General features: G+C 41.3%; 1 protein-coding gene across 1 annotated transcript in view; it reads right to left on the bottom strand.

The window, feature by feature from the left end:
• myo1d (myosin 1D) overlaps window positions 1-25,119 on the bottom strand; it is a 105,665-nt gene extending 80,546 nt beyond the window's left edge. Inside the window, exon 1 of the mRNA XM_061231199.1 lies at window positions 24,563-25,119. Coding sequence (XP_061087183.1) covers window positions 24,563-24,657 — 95 coding nt within the window. The 5' untranslated portion in view covers window positions 24,658-25,119. The remainder of the gene's footprint in view (window positions 1-24,562) is intronic.
• Between the last annotated feature and the right edge of the window lie 982 nt (window positions 25,120-26,101).

A 26,101-nucleotide genomic window follows, 5' to 3' on the forward strand; every position in this document is an offset into this window, starting at 1 on the left:
GGGCGAAAGGCAGGAATACACCCTGGACAGGTCGCCAGTTTATCGCAGGGCACACACACCATTCACTCACACACTCATACCTACGGGCAATTTAGACTCTCCAATCAGCCTAACGTGCATGTCTTTGGACTGTGGGAGGAAACCGGAGTACCCAGAGGAAACCCACGCAGACACGGGGAGAACATGCAAACTCCACACAGAGAGGCCCCGGCCGACGGGGATTCGAACCCAGGACCTCCTTGCTGTGAGGCGGCAGTGCTACCCACTGCACCATCCGTGCCGCCACACTGAAATATGACTGAGAAAATCAAAGAAAGGTATCTAAACTAGAATATGTTTAACATTCCTGGGCATTTCTTTCTGTCTAATAATATGGTTAATAATACTGTGTATCTCTATAAAGGAATTCCAAAAGTGCTAAACAAATAAGTTCACTGGTGCCAGCCAGCACATCACGCATTTGACCTATCCCATAATTACCTCACTAGCCCGAATTACTGTACAAACAGCACAATACCAAAATAGAAAATACTATTCACTTCACTTCACCTGACTCTTACTAATTATTTTGTAAACGTTCAAGGCAACAATAAGCTAGCAGTGTTGTACTAATAATTTCACCTTTATTATGAAACAGATTTTTGGATGCAAGATGCAGAACAGAAGCAGGAACCTGACAAACCCATATTTTGTTCTTTCACTAAGCCTTAGCTACAAACAGTGAAACCCATCAAAGGGTATTTGTATTTTACTTGGATACACTTACAAATACAATGCTCATAGTTTTATCATAATGGCTCCACCAGAATGGGTACACTACCATGCCATACCATCAGATCAGAATGGGTAGACTATCATGTCATAAAATCTGTTAGGTTGGGTAAGCTACCATGCCATGACAATTGGAATGGGTACACTATCATGCTATAACTTCAATCAGAATGGGTACACAACCATGCCATACCATTAATCAGAATGGGTACATGACCATGCCATACCATCAATCAGAATGGGTACACGACCATGCCATACCATCAATCAGAATGGGTACACGACCATGTCATACCATCAATCAGAATGGGTAGACTACCATTTCATAGGATCTATCAGGTTGGATATGCTACCATGCCATAACATCAATCAGAATGGGTAGACTACCATGCCATGAGGCCAAGTAGAATGGGTACACTAACATGCCATAACATCAATCAGAATAACTACATCACTATGTCATAACATCAATCAGAATGACTACATCACTCTGCCATAACATCAATCAGAATGACTTCATCACTCGGCCATAACATCAATCAGAATGGGTACACTACCATGCCATAACATCAATCAGAATGGGTATACTACCATGCCATAACATCAATCAGAATGGGTACACTACCATGCTATGAGATCCATTAGAATGGGTACACTACCATGCGATGTCATCCATTAGAATGGGTACACTACCATGCCATGAGATCCATTAGAATGGGTACGCTACCATGCCATGAGATCCATTAGAATGGGTACGCTACCATGCCATGAGATCCATTAGAATGGGTACGCTACCATGCCATGAGATCCATTAGAATGGGTACGCTACCATGCCATAACATCAATCGGAATGGCTTCACTACCATTCCATCATATCATTTAGAATGGCCTCATTACCATTCCATAACATCAATTAGAATGACAAAAATGGGTACACCATAAGATCAATTAGAACATGTAGATGATCTTTCCATAAGTATTTGCAAAGTTGCGGTCTCTGAACGAAGAGGAGAAATAGGGCAATAAATCATCCGCATGACACGGTGTCCAGGGGCTGCAGAAGGTGCGACTCCAGGCAGGGGGTCTCTGGAAAGGGGAGGGCACAACAGAACGTCCCACGGTATGCAGCCCCGACTTTCCAGCAGCTCCTGGGTAGGGTCCAGCTGGCAGGAGATCAAGGGTGTCGCCGTTATTCCAAATGCACTTCCTGCCGTGCCAGACGCACTTCCCCTCACAGCTGGTCCCACTTAGCGTCGGCAGTGCACTGCCCCTGTCGGCGCAGAGCTCCAAGGGCCCTTGCCTCCCTCGCGGTCCCCATTTTCAGCCATCACCTCGTCTCCCTCTCACTCCTCTCTCACCCTTCCCCATTCTCGCTCAACCGCACTGACATACTCTCTCTCACCATCTCCCTCTTGCTCTTTCCCTCTCCCACTCTCTCTCGCTCTCTCGCTCTCTCTCTCTCGCTTGTTCTCTCTCTCTTCCTCTCTTGCTCATTCTCTCTCGGTCTCTCTCTCTTGCTCATTCTCTCTCGCTCTCTCCCTCTGGAATGTTGGTGCTCTACAGAGATTTGTAGAGGAAAAAAAAGTTGCCATCTGATCTCCACAATTGGGTCCTCCGCAAGCAACCAGCCTCAGCCCTCCAGCTGCCCTTACCCCCACCAGTGACCCAAGGGTGGTGGCCATTAGTTCATTTCCTCTCTGCCCAGAGGCTTTCACCACTGCTGAGTCAGAGTCCCATCCCAGCGGAAAACACCCTCTAACTGTCCACCAGGTTGCCATGCCCCTTTGGGATGGAAAAAGAAGATGCAGTGTTATAGACCGGACCAAAAACACAAAGTTACAGCCTTGTTTGGGTGGGTCCCTGAGGTTATGGGCACAGCTTGCTGTGGTGGGGTGCAACTGACGACATACTCTCATATAAAAGGGACAGTGCGGCTGCTTAGCAGGGTGATGAATAACAAAGGAAATGCTAGGCATTCTGTCCCTAAAGGCCCTCAAGTGCTAAAATGTTCATGTTGAATGTGAAGCCTATTCGATGCATCTGTTTAAAGAACTGCAAGTCTGACGGTGGCCGATGTGATTTGACATGGTGAGATTACTACATTACAACACCCTCCCAAACCAGTTCAAAACAGACTCCTATATCCATACAATGCAACGAAATAATACAAATGGATATGCCAAAAATAAAAATGGGATATTCTTGGTTATAATGTATGTAAAGCCTTGGCATAATATTAATTTCATTATAATTAATATATTCTTTAAATATTTTTTTACACTTCTTTGGAACAAATTACAAGGGAGGAGTTTATTTCTGAACCTGGATTTTCTGCTTTCCACTGATTTCTACTTCCCATGAATGTGCTGGCTAAAAAAAGGACTCTACAACTTTATGGTACAGTTTTATGGTTATTTGGAAAAACAGGTATTCAGAAAAAATAGTGGTACGTTCTAAAGAAAATGGAAAACTGCTTTAAATGTAAAACCATCCTTTCATTTATAAAAGCATTTCATTGGATAGCATGACTGCCAATAATTAAATGGATATACAGACACTGTTATTGGAGTGCTTGTCTCTGATACACCATCTCTGTCCTGTGCACATCACATCACATGTATGCACCCAAAGCCCACATGCACACACACGCGCACACGTGCACACACACTCGTGCACACACACACTCGTGTGCACACACGAGTGATTAATTTTTCTGTTTCATGATCTGTTCCGTATCATTTCATACACAAAAAAGCTAACATTTTAAGTTTTTACTTGTTTGTTGAAATGATCCTTATACTGCTCAGGGTCTGGTTGCGTCATTTACACATGTCATCAAATGAATAAAGCACTTGGGATTACTGGGAATAAAGATGGTAAGACTGGATATCCTTGTCTGGGCCCCCTGTGTATGTAATGTGAAACTGTTATCCTTTTAGCCGTGACTGGAGGAAGTGTAAAATACCTTTATCCAGTGAATAACTTACTCCCTCAAAACAAGTTGTATGAACGTATGAAGTAAGAGGTTTGTACCTATTTCTGAATCCAGTGATAGATTTACTGTCTTAATGGTGTTGTGTTGTGAAACTTGATTAAGTCAAAAAATCTATGGGCATCTGATGATCTAGCTTTAATGAAGCCAGTTTTGTGGATTATGCAGGGGGTGACTAATGATTTTGAGATCTTATCAGTGATAAGAGGTGGTAGCTGTTCAGTAAGGCTGGGCTTTTGCCTGGTTTGCCTGGTTTGCCTGGGCAGCAGTACTCATATGTGGACAGACCCTGGAATTGTTTTATTTCAAGAGTTGAACAATAGTGAAATTGTTTGCCAAAAGTGTTGACAATTCAGCAGGGAAACCACCAGATCCTGGTTCTTTGTTTGCGGCATGATCAACATGTGCTTTATGTATTCCTAATGTCATTAGTTATTTCACAAGCATAGTTTGGGTTCAATGATCAGTATTTTTATTTAAAAATTTTAATTAAGGCAAGAAACATATTTTTGAAAAGCAATGATCACATTTACAAGCAGGTCTATGTTAAGGAAAAACTAAATCCAGGGATATGATGATGTGATGACATCTTGAATTATATTGGCTTATGTTATTCCATTCAATTCTTTGGCCAGTCAAGATTTCATGAAATGTTACAACACTGGGAAATCATGTGGTTCTATCCATCAATCTTCCAACCTACCCTTAATGTACTCTGAATGTTAAACCAAACACTTTTCCTGAGCTTATTATGAAATACTTACTTTTTCCAGGGAATTTAAACAAGTTAAGAGCTGCAGTTTTACATGGTAGTTTGTTGATATTTTCAAGTCGTAATGCATATCATTTTAGCACACAAGACAAAATAGCCCTACCACAAAAAAAAGTCCTACCACAGGTCTAGCTAGTATAGCAACCCCAGAATAAGCCACAATCTTCTGAACCCTGTTTCATTGTTCTTGAAGGCACATGTACTGTAACTAAGAGGATTTTCTGATGGGTTCTACAAATAGGAGGCCTTTGCTCCTTGGATAAATTACAAACGCTTCTACTTCTCAAAAGATTAATGAGTTCCCAATATGTCAATTACATAGCCACTGAAAACCCAGCTGGCTCAAGTTCACTGAACTATCCCCTGCCCAACCCATTTCCTCCTTTCTCTGCCTTATTTCCAACCCAGACTCTGCTAAATTTGTGCCGTATGATATTTAGGTAGATTATATCCTATAGAATATACTATACACTCAGTGACCAATTTATTAGTAAGACCTGTACACCAGCTTGTTAATGCAAATGTTTAATCAGCCAATCATGTGTCATCAACTAAGAGCATAAAAGCATGCAGACGTGTCCAAGTGGTTCAGTTATATTCCAGACCAAATGTCAGAATGGGGAAGAAATGTGATCTAAGTGACAGACCGTGGAATGATTGTTGGTGATAGACAGAGCAGTACTCAATCTCAGAAACTGAAAGGGTGTAATTTGATCTTCCTTCCTGTCTTAGTCTCAATCCAGACTCTCTGCGAAAACTGTGCCATAAGGATTTAAGGTACATGAGATATTAAAGGTAATCTGTTCCAATGTCCTGACCAAACAAAATACAGAGGAGAGGATATAGCAGCAAAACTCCCATGAATTCAAAACCACAACCTTGATATTTCTCACACCGTCTGAAAGATCTACTCGGCTAGCATTTACCGTCCACTAAGACAATGCTTGTAGCATTAGTCCCTCTATGTTAGAATGGCTGCTGTATGAAAAGGCCAAAATGAACAAAGCAATCCTTTTGTGTCTCCTTGCGTGGGTGTCTGAGTGAGCTTAGCTTTGTTAGCTTCACTTCAAATGTTTCGGAAATGGGAGCCAGCCAACCAGGTGAAAACAGCTCGGTGGAAAATCTGATAGCTGCGAGTTATTGTTTTTCCCCAGCGTCCCAATATATGGTATAGAAAAGAGATCAGAGCTACTGATTCCATCCCACCCCAGCCTGCAGGGTTGATATGTCTACGAGGGAAACGGGGCTGAAAAAAGAAGCTTTGCAGGACGTCGTTCAAAGATTCAATAAAAAGGCTTGTGGGGATTTAGTCCTTCATCTTGGCTTCGAGCCTGCTGGTAACCCGGTTCGCGCTTTAACACTTAAGCCTGCCTCATATGCGAATGAAATAACAGATGGGACAGAAAAAGAGGTTACGCAAGAAAGCCAGACATTACTCAGCGCGCTATTTGAGGAAACCGCTGCGATTTTTATTAGGGCAAAAAAGGGTGAATCAGTGCGGGCACTTCCATTTCCATAAACCGATCCAGGACAACAAGTTTACTGAGCCTTATTCCAACTACTGCAACAAGATCGAATCGATCCAGAGTCAGTCCTTTGGAGTAAGATTCTGTCAATAGCATGTGAGTCATGCACCAAGACCAAGACTGTTAGTTTAATGACTGGGTGCGAGAACGGCTTTGCCATAGCAATGCTGAGCACTCATCCAGGTGGACAGACAAAGGGGAGCTGGACAATGGCATCAGAAACAAAGAAAAAAAACATCAGGAAGTAAGTTCCTGAAATCCCCAATAGTGGGGCTGCTAGGGATTATGGAAGTGACAAGAAAATCCAGTGGCTATAATAAAACATTATTATTCAAAGCATTCTACACTCACCAAGCACTTTATTAGGTATTTATTGGACTTATTTTTTTGTTTTACTTCTACTGCGGTAGCCTATCCACTCAAGAGTTATGATGTGTTGTGTGTTCAGAGATGCTCTTCTGCATACCACTGTTGTAATGTGTGGTTATTTGCGTTACGGTCACCTTCCTGTCAGCTTTGACCAGTCTGGCCATTCTCCTCTGATGTCTCTCATTAACAAGGCGTTTCTGTCTGCATGAGTGTGAAAATCCCAGTTTCTGAGATACTGAAACCACCCTGCCACCAACAATCCATGGTCAAAGTCACTTGGATCATATTTTTTCTCCATTCTGATGGTTGATGTGACCATAAACTGAAGCTCCTGAACTGTATCTACATGATTGTATGCATTGCACCTCTGCCACACAATTGGCTGATTAGATAATCGCATGTATAAGTAGGTGTAATAAAGTAAAAATGTTCCTAATAAAGTGCTTGGTGAGTGTATGTGTACTTATTTTATGTGCGTAACGAATTCAGAAACATTACACATTCTCAAAAACATTAAGATATTAGTCATAAGAGACACTTATGTCTTATTAATACATTAATACAATTTTGTTTTATCTGTACATCTAGATTTCACATCTACGACATTGTTTCCTTTGGGGATTCTGCGCAGAGGGGCTGAGCAGTCACATGTTTGCTGGAGCCAGCCACTGAAACGGGACAAAATGGGTTACAAATAAAATGATAAATACTTTTTTAGGCATAAAACTTGTACTATGTCATTATTAACTTAATGCCTATCGGCCACGCCAACTGCAAATGAAAGCACCCAAAATGGTCAGTAACACAAACATGACTTCATGTTTTAATTCTGGGCTATGCCCTCCAGAATCCTGGTATGCAGCCACCTTGCGGTGTGAGTACAGTAAAGATAACAGAGAACATAAACCATGGAGTGGGTGGGGCATATAAATCATCCAGAGCCAAAGGCTACATGGATAAAGACAAAATGGCAACTGCTTAATGGGAGGACCCTGCACATCTGAGGGAGGACCCCGCTTGCCAAGGCCCACAGCCCTCAAATGAGACGTCTGCACGGCGGTGCACTTATTTTAGGAAAAGGGCTCGTCTCAAAAACATGGGTCCTGTTTATGCAAGGCCAGTAATGTGTTTCAGATTACAGGGGGTTGTGTGGAAATTCTTGTGGCGAGACTGGTCTTTTCATTGCCGAGGGAGGGAGAGATTGAGAGAGAGAGAGAGAGAGGGAGGGAGAACACAGCCATTTTTTAAAAAAAGGATCTTGTGGGGAGAAGACATTTTTTCAGTGTTACGGTGCCTTCTCCGTCTTTTGCCCACGAGGCGCGAGCCGACACCGTGAGGGGGAGACGAGCGGGGGGAGGAGGAGGAGGAGGAGGTGAGGGCACTGCTCACTGAGTCTGGTGTCGGCCATTCTCACACACAACGCATTGCCTGTGTAGAAGCTGGGAAACGCGGCTTGCTTCCCTTTGTGGGAAAGGTTCCCCGCCCTCCAGAATGTCCCTGGGGACTCATTTTGCCGTAGCGCGCATGAAGTAATGGAGAAAACCTTTTTATATGATGCGTCAGGGGTCAGAGAGGGAGATAGGACTCCTCGTCAAAGCACCCAACCCCACTTTCCCTGTCATTTTCCCCTTGGCAGCCGGTCTGGCGATGGAACGATTTGCCGTACCCCGCATATTTCTTTTCCTGTGGGCTGCAGACCAGAGAGAGGCTGTGTGGCGGGGCACAGGAGATTACATAAACTAAGCAGACAGAAGAGCCCACAGTTTAGTTAAACCCAAGCTATAAATACTTTCCGGGGTTTTGTAGAAGGGGGGGGGGGGGAAGACTACCGCAACAACTAAAAGTTTTAATAAGACAGCGTGGATTTGATTTAATCTGGGACGGCATGTTTGCGCTAAATTTAACCTTGTGCTGTGGGGATCGGCGCCGTCTCATAGAACAACGTGTTCTGTGCGAGTGTTTGTTTTTGCAAGGGGAGGAACAAAAGCCTGAGCACAAGGGAGGCTTGGACGGGGAAGGGGAGACCCTCTACCGAAGAAGGCCGCACCGGTGTATTTACTGAAACGGGAATGTGGAATGTGAAGCAGCTGGAGAGGGGGGGTGTGAAGAAAGGTAGCGGTGGAGATGACCAGGGTCTCATCGGTTTTGCGTCCGCTGTGTTTACCCACGCTGTCCAAACAGGAAGAGGAAGGGTGAACTTTGACCTCCCCTCTTGCTCCACATGACCTGCGAGGAGCCTTTGATCATCGTGTTTGCGCAGCTAAAGTGTGAGGTGGTGCGGTTACATTTTAGGTCTAAGTGGACCTGTAGCAGTGCCGCACCTGAAATGTGAGCCACGGGTCTATTTGTCCTGCAATTTCAGGTTGTTAAGTCCTTTGGGCATGTGCGGGATATCACCTTACGGTGTTCTAATTTAGCAGTACTTGTAAGTGTTGCACAACAGAGACCAGTGGACTCACAGCAGACTAAGCACACAGGCTAAAACAGGGTTCATCAGGGATGCTGCACAAGCTTTTATGAAAACTTTACACTGGGATACTCTCAGTCTCCACCATTTCCTTTCTGAGATTGACCTTAGGCTAGAACATTCTTAGGCTAGAACATTATGTCAGCACCGGGCTGAGAAATATGCACTATTGCGTAAAGAAATGGACCATTTAGACAGTAAAAGTACACTGGCAAAATAATTGCTTATGTCTGCTGCACGTTCAGTCAGCAACTCTTGGAATAATCTCTTTATGTTTTTACATCTGGAGGCAAGAATAGCCTATGGGGTGCATCACTTCCCAAGACTGGTGCTTCAGGCTCAGGAGTCCTGTGACCCCACTGTTCAAAACCACAAGATAGGGCATGAATGACTGACATCTCTGCTTATCATACATTTAAACATCCTGTAAATGTCATGGCTACCTTCATAGTTTGGGTAGCAACAGTGTCAAATTAAATTGTATTCAGTTAAATTAATAAACTACTTGCTTCAGAATTCAGTTGTGCTGAATAAACTACTTGCTTCAGAACAGAAATTAATGAATTCACCAGAGGCCATTGAATAACAAGATTTCAACTAACTTGACAACTCTGAAGTATGCCCGTTCCGTGCTTTTATGATACAATAAATTGGCCTCTAAGTCGCATATTGTTGGGAACATGCAGCCCTCTTATCACCGTGTTCTGGTAAATGATTGATAAATATGAAATACGAATAGGCTTACACTTTGACTATTCGGATCTTAACGTCAACTCGTACCAAAATGTTTTTCCCTCCAAGCGTGTTGGATTGTCTATACATGAACCTCCTCTCACAGCTCACCACTGCAATAGCGAATCCATACACGTCTTCTCCTATTGGATCATAAAACATATGAGTAAAGAACAGATACAGTGAAGAAATAAAAAATGCCCACAGCCAGAAGTGGCCAGATAAGTTTTTACAAGTAGACAAGCAAGGTATTAGGCAGAAGTGAACATTGACACAGGTTGTCAGTGTATGATAGTAATGCTTTACATCCTAGTGTAGAAGTGAAAATGGTATACTATGGTATTCTGGTATACTAAAATATACTGTAGGTTACAAGGCATTTGTTCACCATGAATCCCTCCCATCTCTGGCTGACTCAGGGACGACTTGTTCTGATGTAGGTCCAGTCACTGGGACAGCAGTGGCATTGGGAGTCCATGAATCCCCCTAGCTAATATTTCAGTTCATTAGAAATGTAGTTTTTATAAAACATTTAAATAAGTAGAATGTTGGAAGAAGTAGTAGCAACTGTCACTCCAGGGACATGAACAGAATTGACAGTATGGATGAGGAACTAAATGAACAGCACACTATTTCATATGGTAGTCCCAAGAGGACTTTCTCCTTAAGATATAAAACTGGTATTAATAAAATATGAAAAACTAATAACTGCAAGTTTTGAACTTATAACCGGAAGGCATAATGCCTGCCTCGCACTGGACACATGGTTTAAATCATAACCACACAGCTAAATCGTGAACATACTGTTTTTTCCACATTGTTTCTGAGGATTTGTGCGGAAAAGAGAAGACATCCTATACCACCCAAGTATTGACTTACAGTGCATGCACAGTGAGTAAGCGCTGTTAAAGAAACACAAACCCCCATGGGATGACTGTGTCATCAGCTGCTGCTACTGTGCAGTCTGGATCCCAGAATTCCCACTGCCTTACGAAGGGATTGTTATCCTATAGCCCCACTACCACCAATGCCATTTGAAAGGGGGAGTACAGGAGCCTTTTAGGCCAAGTAAATCATTTCATTCAACATCTTGCATTTCCCAAAAAAGTTCTACCCCTCCCCAACTTCTCTTGGAAATAAGGCCCATCTCTTTTCAAGACATCTTGAAGTAATATATTATATTAATATATTAATGTGAGGCTTTATCTTGTGCTTCTTCCAAGGAATAACATTCTTATGCCCAATGTTTATGCTGCTATGTACATAAATACACACTCAGCCAATGGCTCAGGGTACAATTTCTTTATATTTTTGAATTTCTTTTTTGTTTTAAACAGCAGGGGGTAGATGATACCAGAGAATAAACTACTTCTATTTACCTGACCTGGGCACTGGGATGATCGACAAACATATTTGTGTTGAGTCACAATACTATTGCCTTGGAAATGCATTTAGCTGCCATCAATGTAAAAACACAAATGCAAGCAGTGTTAGAGCACTGCATTTTATCGGAAGTCTAAAGGTTTTCCACTTATCTACAGTGTGTGCACTGTTCAAATGCTGAACATCTGGGATTTTGCTGGGAACTGCCTTGTAAATGTGTTCATAAATACTATTTATTGCTGTCAATCATACGGTCACTAACATTTCTTACGAGCAATGTCGCAAGGCAACATCATTTTAACCATAATGTGAGACATTATGCCATGAGCATAATGGTGTGAGCACTTTTTACCTTTTGAAAAAAAGGCTTTCAATCTCCACAGAGATTAAAAGGACTGAAGAGAATATCCCACAGAATGAAGCAATGCTTTTAATAATCGAGGATTGTAATCGTACTCAATCCCGTGAAATTAGGGCGCAAGTCTTGGATGAACTGGATCTGTAGCATGCCAACTGCTCGGCATTAAAGGCGACCATTACTAACAGTGGTCCGTGTTTCCTAAAAGAGGACTCTGACTGAGCCCCAAGGAATGCGTTAAAACAGGAAAATGGCAATATGCGAAGAGCCGGCCAGCGGCTGAACATCCCCGATATTTCCTTATAGACTCAATCCTCCCCGACAGTACGCTGAAATCACCACTAATCCCCACTGCCAGATGTTCCAAAGGAAATTTCTAAATGACTTCTGATGAACACTGGTGCTGATTAACTTTGAGAATAAAACGGATCTAGGTTTTGCAGGTACTATTTAGATCAGGGTCACAGAAAGTTGCGGCTTTCATTTCTCAATTTCAAATTTCTGCCGAACGTCTGAAAGGATATAGAAAACTACGTGTTATTTAGCTGATGCTTTTATCCAAACCAACTTACAGTTGATTAGACTAAGCAGGAGACAATCCCCCCTGGAGCAATGTGGAGTTAAGGGCCTTGCTCAAGGGCCCAACAGCCGTGCGGACCTTATCGTGGCTACACCGGGGATCGAACCAGCGACCTTGTGGATCCCAGGCTTGTACCTGAAAAGATACAAATTTAAGCCAAATGTGTGGTCAAGACAGACAACTCTGGGTCATGTGATTCTTCCCAATCAGGCAGGGCTTTGGTCCCTGCCATGCCACTTCCTCAGCTATGATCGCTTTTCTATCAGTTACCTTCTCCACCCATGTGAAAGAAAAAAATTTAATAAAATGAATATATGTACATATGCTCTCTCATTTTATAAAGATATTTTTTTTATGATAACAGCAAGGCAGGCAAGCTGTATATCTTTCTTTCTGGAAACAACCCTGCATTCCTTTGCAATGGGGAAAGTTTCGGCATCAGAAACTGCCCACAATTCAAAGGCGTTGTCTGCTATTTTATCTCAAGTATCAGAGTACCAGAAGAATTTGAGAAATGCCGCAATAATTATTTTGGAACGGTTCACTGGTTTGCCAACATGTTTGCAACAGACCGAGGAAAAGATAAACCAAAACTTCCATATAAAGAAAAGAGTTCTATGACAGATTGGATCCATACTGTACTGTTGCAGTAGTCATATGGTAGGATATGAAGCAATGAATAAGTTGTGGACATTCGAGAGTTTTCCAAACAAGGGTGTTGTATGCATATCAAATTCAACAAGAAAAGAGGTTGATAAGTACTGGCTGATAAGAATTCTTCCTGTATTTTATTTTTTTTACAGGAAGAAATCTTAGTAACTTGTGGCACAATCTCTAAATATGGACTGTCTTTTGCCTTTCTACAATCAATCTACAATCAATCATTTAGGTTCTTAAATCGACCCCATATAGCACATTTACAGAGGTAAGAAAAAGTATGTGAACCCTTTGGAATTTTCTGGTTTTCTACATTAATTGGTCATAAAATGTGATCTGATCTTCATCTTAATCACAAGCATAGACAGACACAATGTACTGAAGCTAATAACACACAAACAATTATATTATGTCATGTCTTTATTGAACACACCCATTAAACATTCACATTTTTTTTTTTTTTTTTAAACAACTGGTCGAACCTCCTTTGGCAGCAATAACCTCAAACAAGTGCTTCTGGTAGCTGCGGATCAGACCTGCCCAACGTTCGGGATAACTTTTTTCATCCTTCTTCCTCACAGAACTGCTTCAGCTTAGCCATATTCTTAGGATGTCTGGTGTGAACAGAGCTGGAAGTCATTCTACAGCATTTCTATTGGGTTAAGGTCTGTGCGATGACTGGGCCAAACCATTCTGGAGTATATTTACTTTGATGTTTAGGGTCATTGCACTGCTGTATCACCCAACTGCATTCTACTGAGTTTCAGCTGGAGGACAGCCACCCTGACATTGTCCTGTAAAATACCTTGATAGACTCAGTTATTAATTTTCCCCTCAATAATGGCCTGGCACAAAGCATGAGGCTCCCTCTTCCATACTTCACCTTTGGGATAATGTTTTCATGTTTCATGCCATTTTTACGCCAAAAATAGTGCTGCATGTTCTTCACGAACAATTCAACCTTAGTTTCATCAGTCCACAAAACATTTTCCCCGGTACCGTTGTGGAGTGTCAAGGTGCTCTTTGACAAACTTCAGGCACACAGAGATGGAGTGCAGCGGCTTTGTCTGTGGGGTCCTGCCATGGACACCAGGCGTGTTCAATGTTTTGCGTATGGTAGACTCATGAACAGAGATGTTAACAAGTTCCAATGATTCCTTCAAGCCTTTAGCTTTAGCTGTATCAAACTGACGCACGGGGCTGGAACCGCAGTATGCATGCCATCTAGGTGAGTCATCACAAGATGCGCTTCTCTCCTTAATGCATATTCAAGGGTGGATCACGCAAATGTAAGTAGCAAATGTGGCTGATTATGTATTCCGTTGAATTTACTGAAGTTCACACACTTCTCAGCCTCTAAAGAGCAGGCGTTGTGTGTTTGCTTTGATTAGTTATCCTCATAAACAACCACGGAAAAGGAATAGGGAAAGACTTATGTGACAAACAACCAGCCATACAAATAATTGCGCTTCTGGGAGAACTAAAATATATAATGGAAACGACAATAGTCACCACAGCTGGAATTTGTACACATTTTGTCCTGCGCTGGATATGCGTTACATGGCAGCCGATACATGGATATCGCCACATGCAGTGAAGATATTCTTTGATTCAAAATTTGTTCCTTAATTTCCCCCCAAAAAGAGATCTAGTGATCTAGAGAGCGACGCGTGTTTTACAAGCTGTATCAAGAAGGCCCTGCAGCCATGACTCTGAGGCAAGCGCAGTCAGGGCACCATTGCATGCGGCCTACGGCCCCTGATGAGTCCCTCCCCCTACCCTCGGAGTGGCGAGCCAATTATGCCGCTCCACGTGCGCTGGCCAAACTCGGCTTTGACAGGACCGGGAGGTGAACAACTGCATCAACAACTGATGCCTGCATCAAGGCGCTTTAGCCAGGACACCTCGCAGTGAAGATACGCAGTGCACTAAGCGCGCCTTTTAAATTTGCATGATCTGACTCATTCACAAAATGTGGTTCATAGGCATTCCATCCGCTGATTGTATAATGAGCTGTGGCCTCCGTAAATAAGACGTTAAGGCAGACGGCGACCACACGAACACTCTTGTCAGGCTTTATTTTGTACTGTGAGCGTCATGTATGTAAATCTGGCCCCATGTCTTCTGAGATCTGTTTTGCAAGGCATGGTTCACATCAGCAGATGCTTCTTGTGAATAGCAAACTCAAAAAGGTAGAATTTTTTTTATGAGTGAAATCTGGATCTAACCCACACCTCCAATCTCGTTTTATTGATTGGACTCCAGGTTTGTTAACTCCTGACTCCAATTAGCTTTTAGTGACGCCATAAGGGCTCACATATTTTTTCCAACTTATACTGTGAATGTTTGAATGATGTATTCAATATGGAAAATGACAATACAATCAGTTCTGTGTTATTAGTTAAAACAGACTGTGTTTGTTCATTACTGTAACTTAGAGGAAGATCAGACCATTTTTAAGACAAATTTATTCATACATGCAGGTAATTCAAAAGGGTTAACTTGCTTTTTCTTGCCACTGTAGGTAAGGATCAAATATGTTTGTTCACAGTTTTATACTTCCTTTTTATTAACGCCGTTATCTTTATCCATCGCATGTTCTTGATTGTAAAAACAACAGGTTGAATCTTGCCAGATAAGATTAAATCAGATATCAGCAGTTGGAAAAGAGTGGAGTTCATGGCTAAACTATCATGGGTGAACACAAGGGTCTGGTTCTCACTGGGTAGCAGCTGGCCACTCCAGCCCAGACTTTTCCACAGGCTCTGCCACTTCCACAGTGTTATACTTAGAAGGCCCATTCCCAGCAGCCGGAGCGAAATGTTTAATGTGAAGTTAAGTCAAATCGAGCAGACATGTGCCGAGCAAACTACTGAGGGCAACTGAGGGGAAACACGCAGTCACCATCTTTACACGGCCTGTGTTTAGGAGTGCCAAAATCTTTTCAGAACTGCAGCCGCCAAGTATATCCTCAACACCCCGTTTTGGCAGTTGTGCACAGTGTTTATTTGATTTGTGCGATAAAGGACTCTGATTGGATGAAAATGTGACTACTCTTCCTGTTTATGTTTGCATGCTTTATTGTAGGTAGGCTAAAATAAGAGCAAACGGGAATGCATGCAACGTCTTTTTACCGTAAGTGTTGCAGCTTCGGGAATTCACGTGGATACAGGGATGGTAAAAGTGGCAGGGGGGGGGGACAATGGCCTCTGGCTTGTGTTCATACTTAAGTCTAGGGGTACTAGGGGGTTTTGTTGTGACTACTGCCTGAACAAGACCAACGGAACCAACTTTCCCCATTTTCCCATGAAAACGCTCCATAAAACGCATGCTGTCAGGAGGCAAAAGGTCAGAGAAATCGCGGAGGCCATGTGTACTCTGGGTGGCCCACGTCCCCCTCCCTCATGCCTGGATGCAGATGTGGAAAAAGGGTGGGGCAGGAAATGTCCCTTGGCCACACCCACTGCTAAGATTGGCCTACCGCAACCGTCCTGACCAGAGGAGGCTGGCTGGAGTAGGGAGCAAATCAGGCAGGCTCACTTACATCAGGCTTAGAATAGGGCTAGCAACCACATATCACAGGCTCCAAAAAAGCAATCAGTTATTGAACCTGACAGTGCTTCTCCCTCCTTCAAAAAGGTTTATAGTCATGCATCACTTTTTCGAGGTGTCTATAATTCAAATATGTTTATTTTTTATGATATGTCTATATTTAACATAGCTGTCCTCACCGACAGTCAGTCATCTTTTGATAATTCTACTTCATTTCATTTCAGAATTTTAGCATAGTAGAATTGAGCTGCATTTGCGTATTTGGACAGTGGTACAATTTATGTTCTTTTGGCTCTACTCCAGCACACTGGATTTGAAATGAAATAATGAATATGAAATTCAAGTGCAGACTGTCACCTTCAATATGAGGGTATTTACATATTGGGTAATCTGTATATGTAATCCCTTTTTACACATAGTCCCCCCCTATTTTAGGGGACCAAAAGTAATTAGACAGTTGGCTTCTCAGCAGTTTCTGATTACTCAGGCGCATTTAATGACGTCCATAGTGCAAGCTTAAAAAGCTTTCAGGATCTAGTCTTGATTCTAGGCTTTTGCATTTTAAGTCTGCTATTGGCTACTGCCAACATGAGGACAAGGGTTGTGCCAATGACAGTCAAATAAGTAATTGTGAGGCTGAGAAAGACAAAAAAAAACCCTCATTAAAGATGACAGTCTGCACCACATTAACCTAATATTCATTGTTTAAGTTCAAATCCAATGTGTGCGAGTGTAGAGCCGAAAGGGACAGAAATTGTATCACTCTCCAAATCCTTATTGACTGCACTGTACTTCAATCCCTAAAGAGAGCATGTTAAATAAAAAGAAAAAAGAAAATCAACTTGCTGATTGTGAACTTCAAGATCGATAAACTTCGACACACTTATTTTATGGAAAGTTTATAAAAATTAAAGTGAAGACAATAACAGATGCTCTATAACCTGCACAGCCACAGCTGATGCCCTGCTAATCTTTTTGCCGCTGGTTTATCTGTGGTAGCCCCTTCCTGGCCTTTTGGCAGCATTAGTCACAGTGGACAGGCATTGCTCTGTTGCTACAACTGCTCTTCTGGGCCTGAGGTGGGCAATGGCTGAGCAGTGCGGCTCTATCCAGCCCCTCTTGCACAGTCCCACAGTGAACAATGCCTTCTCTATCCGCAAGCCAAAGTACACAGGGGGGAAGAATATTGGCGTAACACCATCACCTTCAACCTCTAACTAAATAAACAAAAACATCTCAGGCTGGGAGGGATATGAGTCAAAGTAAAGAGATTAAAAATTCTCTTTTTTTTTTTTTATATGGATTTTCCACCTTTCCTCCAAAATTGAAAAGCCCAATCGCATTCAATCGTGCTCATTGGTGCAACTTCTGCCATTGATTCTAGAGAGCGTGGTCAAGCTGTTTTCAAGCTGTTGAGTCACTGTATCTAGCACCACTGTATCTTGCGCTTAGTGGACGACTCAGACTTGGCGAGACTTCATGCCCATATAAGGGCCCCCCTTTTCCCTGCTACAGAGGCTCTGGCTCCAATTTCTAAAAATAAATAAATAAATATACAAACACTTTAGTGATTTCAAAACACTTTTCACAAACCTATGGGAAATCAATGGGTGACATCACAGACATTTTGGCCATATTTTACAGTCTATTAATGAGACACTGTCGTCCTGGCTGCCTGAAACCTCCCGTACTTGGGCAGCCTGCGGGGCATGTGTTGCCTTGTTTTCTTTCTTATTTTCTCTCTAGATCTCTGACCATCCTAATCAATGCCTGCATGGTTTTTTTCTGCATAGAAAATTGTGAGGCGGCCACCTCTATTAACGTTTGTGCTGCATCCATAAAATTCTGTCCGGTGTCCAAAATCATTATAAAAACAAGAGTTACTGCAATGGCGGCATTAGTACGATATGGTGCTGTATCATAATCAGCACAATGGACCAGGAAAGGCACTACCTAAGAAGAGTAGTGATGGGAACACTTGTTCAGTTTTGTGAGCCGCATCTTTTGGTTTTGGTCATTCAAAATATTTCTTCATTTAGCTCATTCGTTTGTTCACTAGTACTTCCGGAAAGTACGCGCATGAGACTCATATGTTCCTCAGCTCTTTCTTTGTTCGCAGCATTGAACTGTTTGCAGCGTAAACAAGGTGCCCACGCCTGGCTCCCTCAGAATATCACCCACTCCAGTTATGGAACTCATTCATCATTTCCTCTGTTATCGCAACCAAAGTTTAATAGGCTATATACGTAACCATAGTCATTATCCTTCTTTTAGACAGCATTCGCTGATGCCACTTGTTGCCCTAATATAGCCTAGCCTATTAATATGAGGAGTGTTTGAGTGGAAGAAGCTGAAGTACTCTGATTTGGTTGCTGAGGTGACAGAGGGTTGCACTGGTGGCAAGAGTATATGAGATCTGTAGAAGTAGCCTAGGCACTAGAGGTGGAGGGTTTTTACGCCTCAGTCCTCATGTGGGCGCCAATTGTGTAGGGGAAGCAGTGTATAACTGCAATTAGTTATCAGTCTCATAAAATTATCTGAAATATCTAACCACAACTTTAGTATTTTAATTAATATTTTAAGATAACCATTATCAATGATTAAACATACAGATGAGTACTTCGGAAGACGAATTTGACTCAGCTCTCATATCATGCAACACCAAAACAGACACCGGGTTTAATAAGATCATTTTGACAAAACTACAAAAACAAAGTAGACAAGGACTAATCTAATCACTGTAGAATCTCTCCCCACCTTCAAGCGCAAGCTGAAGACACACCTCTTCAAGCAGCACCTCTCCCCATCCCTCCCTACCTCCCTGTGAACCTTAATTGTTGTCTCTGTGACTTGCTTTGTGTATCGGAATTTTTAGTTGGCTAGGTAAGGTGTTTGGATAGTTAACTTTGGTCACACACTTGGTTAACTTTTGCTCTGTTTGTTTGTTTCTTTGTTCTCAACAAACGAAAAAAAAAAAAAAAAAAAGGGCCCTCATCCTTATCTTTGTTCTACAGGTAGCAGTTGAAATTGTACTTCCCTCTAGGGTCTTTCAGCGAACTTATCCCTGGTTATGGGTATGCACTTTGTTGTACGTCGCTCTGGATAAGAGCGTCTGCCAAATGCCAATAATGTAATGTAATGAATGAATGCTAACAGAGGATGCTACATGGAATGCTAACAAAGTGTGTGTGCATGTGCGTGTACATGTACATGTACAAGCGTATGTACGCTTTGTCTTTGAAGGACAAAGGTGTATGCATGTCGGTGCCGGTGTGTGCGTAATTGTACCAGTAACTCTTTTCGTCTCTGGAAAAAGAGAGTGGAGGATAGGGAGTGTTTGTATAGTATGCGGGATTGTGGGATTTGACTGTTAAAATGTGAAACAGAATTTTCCCGGAGGAGCATGGCCCCTATACTTTTCACCTTACCACAGATTCCCAAAATCCTGTGGGAAACACTGATTCCCATTCACAAAAAGCTAAATAAATTTCACTGAAATGTATTATCACTGAATTCACATTCAACCCCCAAAAGAACATTCAGGCCTACTGTTCACAACAATGTATGTCAGTCGCTTTTGAGAATGGTGTACTGTCAGATTCTATAAACTTGGAAAGTGTGCCACGGAAGCGAAAAAGTTGGGAAACTGCCGTAGAGTAACAGTTTTTGTTTTTATTGTTTTAGAAAGTGTTACCAAGGTGGAGCCATCATCTGATCATTACTGACCCTTGGTCACGTGATCACTATTACTGCCAGTGCCTTATTTTTATCCAGCATGTATCCTGTTTCTCACGTACATTTTTGAGTGGCTAAATTAACATTTTGAGCAAGAGTGGGACCAGTTCAAATTTAAGCTTACCATCACAACGCAAAAGTTCCCATCAGAGGGAAATTAAACCTCACAATGACCAATAAGTCACCTCCACATGGTGAAGGATCTAAAGGATCATCATTACAGTTTAACAAAATGGTCTCAATGCATAATTGGTTATTGGGTCACAAATAGACGGGAGAAATCATCAGTGTGTTGACACCAGTTATACAACAAGATATGCATGTTCGGTTAGGTTTGCTCCTGCTCTTGCCCTTGACCAAGGCACTGGCCTCAGAACTGGAGTTGGCCCCTGGAAGCTGCAATGTGACTGCCCAATGCACATAACTAGGACGGGTCGAATGCAGAGGACAAATGACCTCACAGGGTTTAATAAAGTATATTACAGGGTTCAAATCTTATCACTAAAGTTCAACGGTTTGCCTGTGCAGCAAAAACAGGTGGTGGGCCAAGACCAACACATCTTTTGAAGGAGAGCATGTGGCTTGTCTGAATGCCCTCAAATTGATGGATGAGGCAGCAGTGATGAATCCAGCTTACAAATACAACTACATTCCACAATGAGGGAAAAGAGAAAAGAAAACTACTGTCTAAGATCTGCCATTTCTTTGCTAGTGACAAGAGCTCATTCATAAGGAATGCCAATCATATTACACATACAATTGCAATGCCCAATTCAATTTAAAATGTTCCTTGGGTGAATCAACAATGACAAAACCCAGAGACATTTGAAATACCTTAAATTCTTCAGGTGACAGTAAAAAAAGTGATAAACTATGAAGATTTAAACCAAAATGTAGGCCTAATAAAAAAATGTTTTTTTGTTTTTTTTAACCATGCTGAATATGTACCATATTTCTTTTTAAACTAGTAATACTTAGTTTGGGTGGATGTGCCAAGCATCTATTATTCCGGATAATAAAGTAGAGTATATTTAAATAGAATACAACAGGCATGCCTGAAATACTGAATACTGAAATACAGTATACCTACATGTTAATTGGCTTCTTTTTTTCCTTTTTCTTTTCTTTTTACATTTCACTGCATCATAAAACAGCTCTGGTGTCCATTAACGGGGTTTAAATTTGCATACCTAAAAAACGTCACCATGGAAGAGCAAAAATATTATCAAGTGGCAGAACTATAATTATATAGGCTACATAACTATAATGATAAATATATAAAGTCGCAGAACTAGATTTCTTCCACAGTGTTTCTAATTGTCCCTCAGAATCGCTAACAACAGCAGAACAAACAGGAGATTGATTCCAAGGTTATGAATCCAGGGTGGTGAGTGTACTCGCCTTGCTAAACCGATAGGAATGGTGTTGACAAAGGAGGTACAGTCATGAAATCAGCATTCACCTGACAGCTTAGGATTCCAGTCAAACAAGTAGGCTAATTAAAACATGACTAAGATATGATTGTATTCTTTTGACCCTGACTTGAAATTCACTGGGAGGAAATGTCTATTTTGGAATAGAAATTGACTTGGCTTGGCTTGTAGATAAATGTGATTACATTTGAAGTAAGGAAACATAGCTTATGTTGGGGTGCAAATGTATCCACTAGTGAATGTTTTAGATCACTTTGGCCTTTCTATCACTTTGGTAGAGGTTAATCTTGGTCTCATCATCTTTGTACTTCTTTGCAAATTATAATCTCGCCTTCCTACTCTTACTACTGAGGAGTGGTTTGCATCAAGGGGTATAGCTTCTATATTGCTGCTCTCCAAGTCTTCTTCACACGGTTGATTGAGACCTTCACCCCTGCCCTGTGGAGATTGTTTGTGATGTCACTGACAGATGTTTTTTGGGTTTTCTTCACAGCTCTCACAATGTTTCTGTCATCAAATGCTGTCGTTTTCCTTAATCAACCTGTTCGATGTAAGTTTCTCTGTACAACAGCGGTTTCTTTCTTTTTCAGGACATTCCAAGTTGTACAAGCTATCCCCAATGCTTGCGCAATGGCTCTGATCGATTTCCCCTCTTTTCTAAGCCTCAAAATGATTGCTTTTCTTTTCTTTTTTATTGGGCCATGTTATTTCTTCTGGCCTGCCGGATTTGGGTCATTATGGGGCCAAACCATTTTGGCTACATGGGATTTTATTTTCCCGACTTTATCTTTGCTGGTCTGTTCCTTCTCAACCTGCGCTGTAATGATCTTGCACGCTGGTATATTCTGGCTCTAACAACTCCATGGGATCAAGACAGCCTTTATTTACCATAACAAAATTTAGAGGCAACATGTCCTTAGTAATCACACAAGTGACGTGCTGTGCAATCTGGTTGAATTGGACTCACGGTTTAATTGTGTTTAGAGGATCCTTTTAATTAATCAAAGGATTTGTCATGGTGCTTTTGTTGCGCTTTGTATCATGTAGTTGTTGAACCTAAGTTTCATGCAACATATTTTATATTTAAGTTTTTACAAATGATCCTCTTCAAAATGATGCCATAGCCTACTCTGCTGTGTTTTTGAGTCGGTGGTGTGGCAATCATGTTAATTTAGCTACTCTAAAATTCTATGACCCAACTGCTGTAGGCTATCCACAACTTCAGTCAAAATATAGAACAGTTCTACATTTATAAATAAATATAGAACATTTTAGAAATGTTTTTTGGAGTTAAGCTAATTATAGCAGCTGCAATTATAGCAGCTGCAATGCAGGATGAAAAATAATAAATACAAATTTGATCAAGTATCCATTTCGATTAAACGGTTAATCGATTAACCATGCTCATTCCTAGTGCATTCCATGTCATAGATTTACTTGTTGGGAATTTCTTTGCCTCATCACAGCCTAAATTTTTTGGGGGTAGAAATACAGCTCCAAACATGCCTTTTTCCAGCCATATCTAAAATCTAAATCAGATTTTTCCCAGAATTTTCTGCTATAACAACAGTTCAGTCGACTGCCCAATAAAGCTCCGTCGCAACGGATGCCTTCATTGCAATTGGGTGCACCTGAGATTTGTAACAACAGCACTGTGATTTGATGGCTGGCCTTCATGAAGGAAGTTCATGGGTGGTCTTCACAAAGGATAACCATAACAAGGCCATGACTACCCAAATTTCACATTTATTTTAAAGCTCTTTTGCTCATGACGAAAGAGGCCAGGGCCAGGAACTGCAGGTTTTCCACCCTCCCTTTACCTGGGAGTCAGGTGTGAAGACAGTCTGGCCAATCAGCAGCACTAATTGTCCAGTTCATTACCCGGGAAAAAAATTGATGATCTCTTCTCTAAGCCCACGATTTAATCTCCTCACCAACTATCGTGGGTATACACTGGACAATCAGTGGAAAAAAAAAAAGACAGATAATGTAAGTCTGCTGCAAGCTGTATTCCCAGCTGACTGATTTATGTATGTTTATGTATGTGCATGTACAGAAGAACTTGGCAGCACTTCAACTCAGAGGAAACTTGGTAGGCTATGTACAACTGCGCAGCTACACACGCCTAATAAAACCTTTTTTTTGGCACGTTTCTGGAGTTGAATTACACTGAAGGTTGGAGCTAGCACAGCAACTCATGTTGGTTTCAGCCATGTATAATAATCACAGTTTAATGTTCCTCATGTCTATGGTCAAGAAATAACACAAATACCCATGCCCAAGAAACACCACCTGAGAAGAAAGGGAGCTGCTCTTTTGTAATGGACGTGGATGCAGAATGGACAAAGATGCATATCACACTGTTCAGCGAATTTTCTGTGTGGGACATTCACAATATCCCACGCTGGAGCACAAGTTTCTCAGGAATGCCTCCTCCTCCTCAAGTGAAAGCACAATGGCAATTTGGCAAAACACATGCTTCATCAAGAACGTGAATAATGTACCTCCTTTCCTACAACAGACCTTACCGACTGCAAAATCAGATAAAGGGAAATGGTACTTGTAATCGGTTTTCAAATTTATTTGACACTGTTCACTCAGTTATGGAAAACTATTTACATGAGTTGTGTTAAGTCTAAGAAAGTGCCCTCCAAACAGATTGGAGCAGTGGACCCATCAGGCATTCCTTTATGAGTACAGTTTCATGGCATGGATTTGAGAAGCTCAGCTATGGTCTCCATGTTTTTATGTCGGAAAGAACAGTAGCTTCTCTGTAAAAAAATAGGACCCATCTGATGTAGTCTATTTGAAGTAAATTTACTTTTTTCGCAGCTTTCACAACGAATTGAACAAACCTCGAAAACGATAGAAGTAAATTAAAGCTTCGAATTGTGTAGAAACCACGGATTATGTAGAAACTTCAGTTAAGTGTGAACACAGACGATTTCCCACCCAACCCAAGCAATCGACGTTTTATCACAGTCACCCAGTTATGACCAACATTTTCTATTACAAACCATCAATAAACCAATGCGAACTGCTATAATCTCCTCGTATTTTAATATCGTAGGCTTATAATGCGTTTTAACTATGCGAAAATCGTACTAGATTAGGAAGATGAACGAGTATCCTAAAGGTAGTTCACATGACAGACTGCTCATCTCCATGCTTTTGTCTCCACGGTACTCCTGCACATTGAAATTGCAGAGGGGAACGAAAGAGAACACATGCCTACCTGAGTTTGAGGTTAGCCATGAATTCCTCCAACGAGACATTGTCGAGAAGCACAAAATCCGCCTTTCCAAATTCCAAACTCTCGTGTTCAGCCATAGTAGTCTTCTCTTAATTCAAATATTGCCTTCTTAAAAAAAAAAAAAAACTTTAAAAATGTTTTACAAACGCCCAACCAGTAAGCAATTTATGTAGCAGTTTATGCAAAGAGTAAACGTCTGTTAACAACCATTGTTTTCTCATATACATACAAAGTGATATACGGTAAAAACAGACATTCGCAAAATAAAGAAAAAGTAAATGTTCCTAGTTTATAAGGGAAAACTCAGTTAGAAAGAACTAGATGTTGCTTGCTATCGATTTCTAAGTTTCCTTATTTGACGCGCAGAGTTAGGCTACTGTGATCCGCCCAAGAAGTCATGAAAATAAACCACCTATAAGAAGGAATTTAAAACGTCTGTTTAAAAGTTGGTATCGCAATTCCGTAATGATTCCAGGTTATGTCATGTTCCTTGCTATTCCATTCGCTTAAGACTATTATAGTCACCCGGCGCTGACCCTTCTAACACGCACTACTGGTGCCCCACTTCACCTGAACAGGAGGAGACTGTCGTACGACCGTAAGTACTGTATAAGCGGAGCCTAAACTGATTAAACGGTCAAAATGCAAGCAGAGAAAAGCGACGAAGATGTAATATAAAATATACTGCTACAACTACTTGGCCACCAAAATTTAAATAATAGTTTAAGAATTAGTAATGGATGAACGTATTTAATATTTCACTAACGCTTAAAGGAACAGAGGCCATGAGCCAATGCTGCTGTCCCGAGTGGGGTCCCGATTTTATACTTTTCCTGTATTCTTAGATTGCTGTTCACCTCTGCAAAAACATATTATTTTGAAATATATTGAAAATATTAAAATATTATTAAAAAAAACAAAAACAAAAAAAAACAGGATACTGCAGGAGACTTGCGGTTGGATGTTGACAGATGTTTACAAGTACAGTCTGAGAGCTATACTTGTGCCATCTTCCGGACTAAAGTGGCATAACGTGAAATCCTAGACTCACGTCTGGGCTCCGTAAAACGAATGCTGCACAATTAACCAAATAGTTTAAAAGTCCCTACAACAACCGAATTTATTAATTCTGTTAAAACAACCTACACAGTCAGATGCTGTATTTCATATTTGCTATTGCTATATTTAAATAGGATAAATCTTCTTGGATTATTGTTAGGCTACAGTTCACATTTGAAATTGTACCTCTCATCAGTTTTAACATCTGCATGCTCCACGTTCCTTAAACTTCTGCAATGTCATTTTTCATTAATGCGTGTGTTGATTCCGACGATATCAATTTACTAAACATATTTCAGGTCCTCCATGTATTTCAATGTATTAGTTTCCCATTGTCCTTCTTTGTGTTGAAATTGGAATCTCCATGTTTGGTGAAACGACTACCTCCCCATTTACAGCAGACATACCAACTTTGAAGTGCCTTAAGTGTGTCAATCTGACTGTTTTCATGGATGTGAATAA

Source organism: Conger conger, chromosome 2, assembly GCF_963514075.1.
Source record: "Conger conger chromosome 2, fConCon1.1, whole genome shotgun sequence".
NCBI lineage: Eukaryota > Metazoa > Chordata > Actinopteri > Anguilliformes > Congridae > Conger > Conger conger.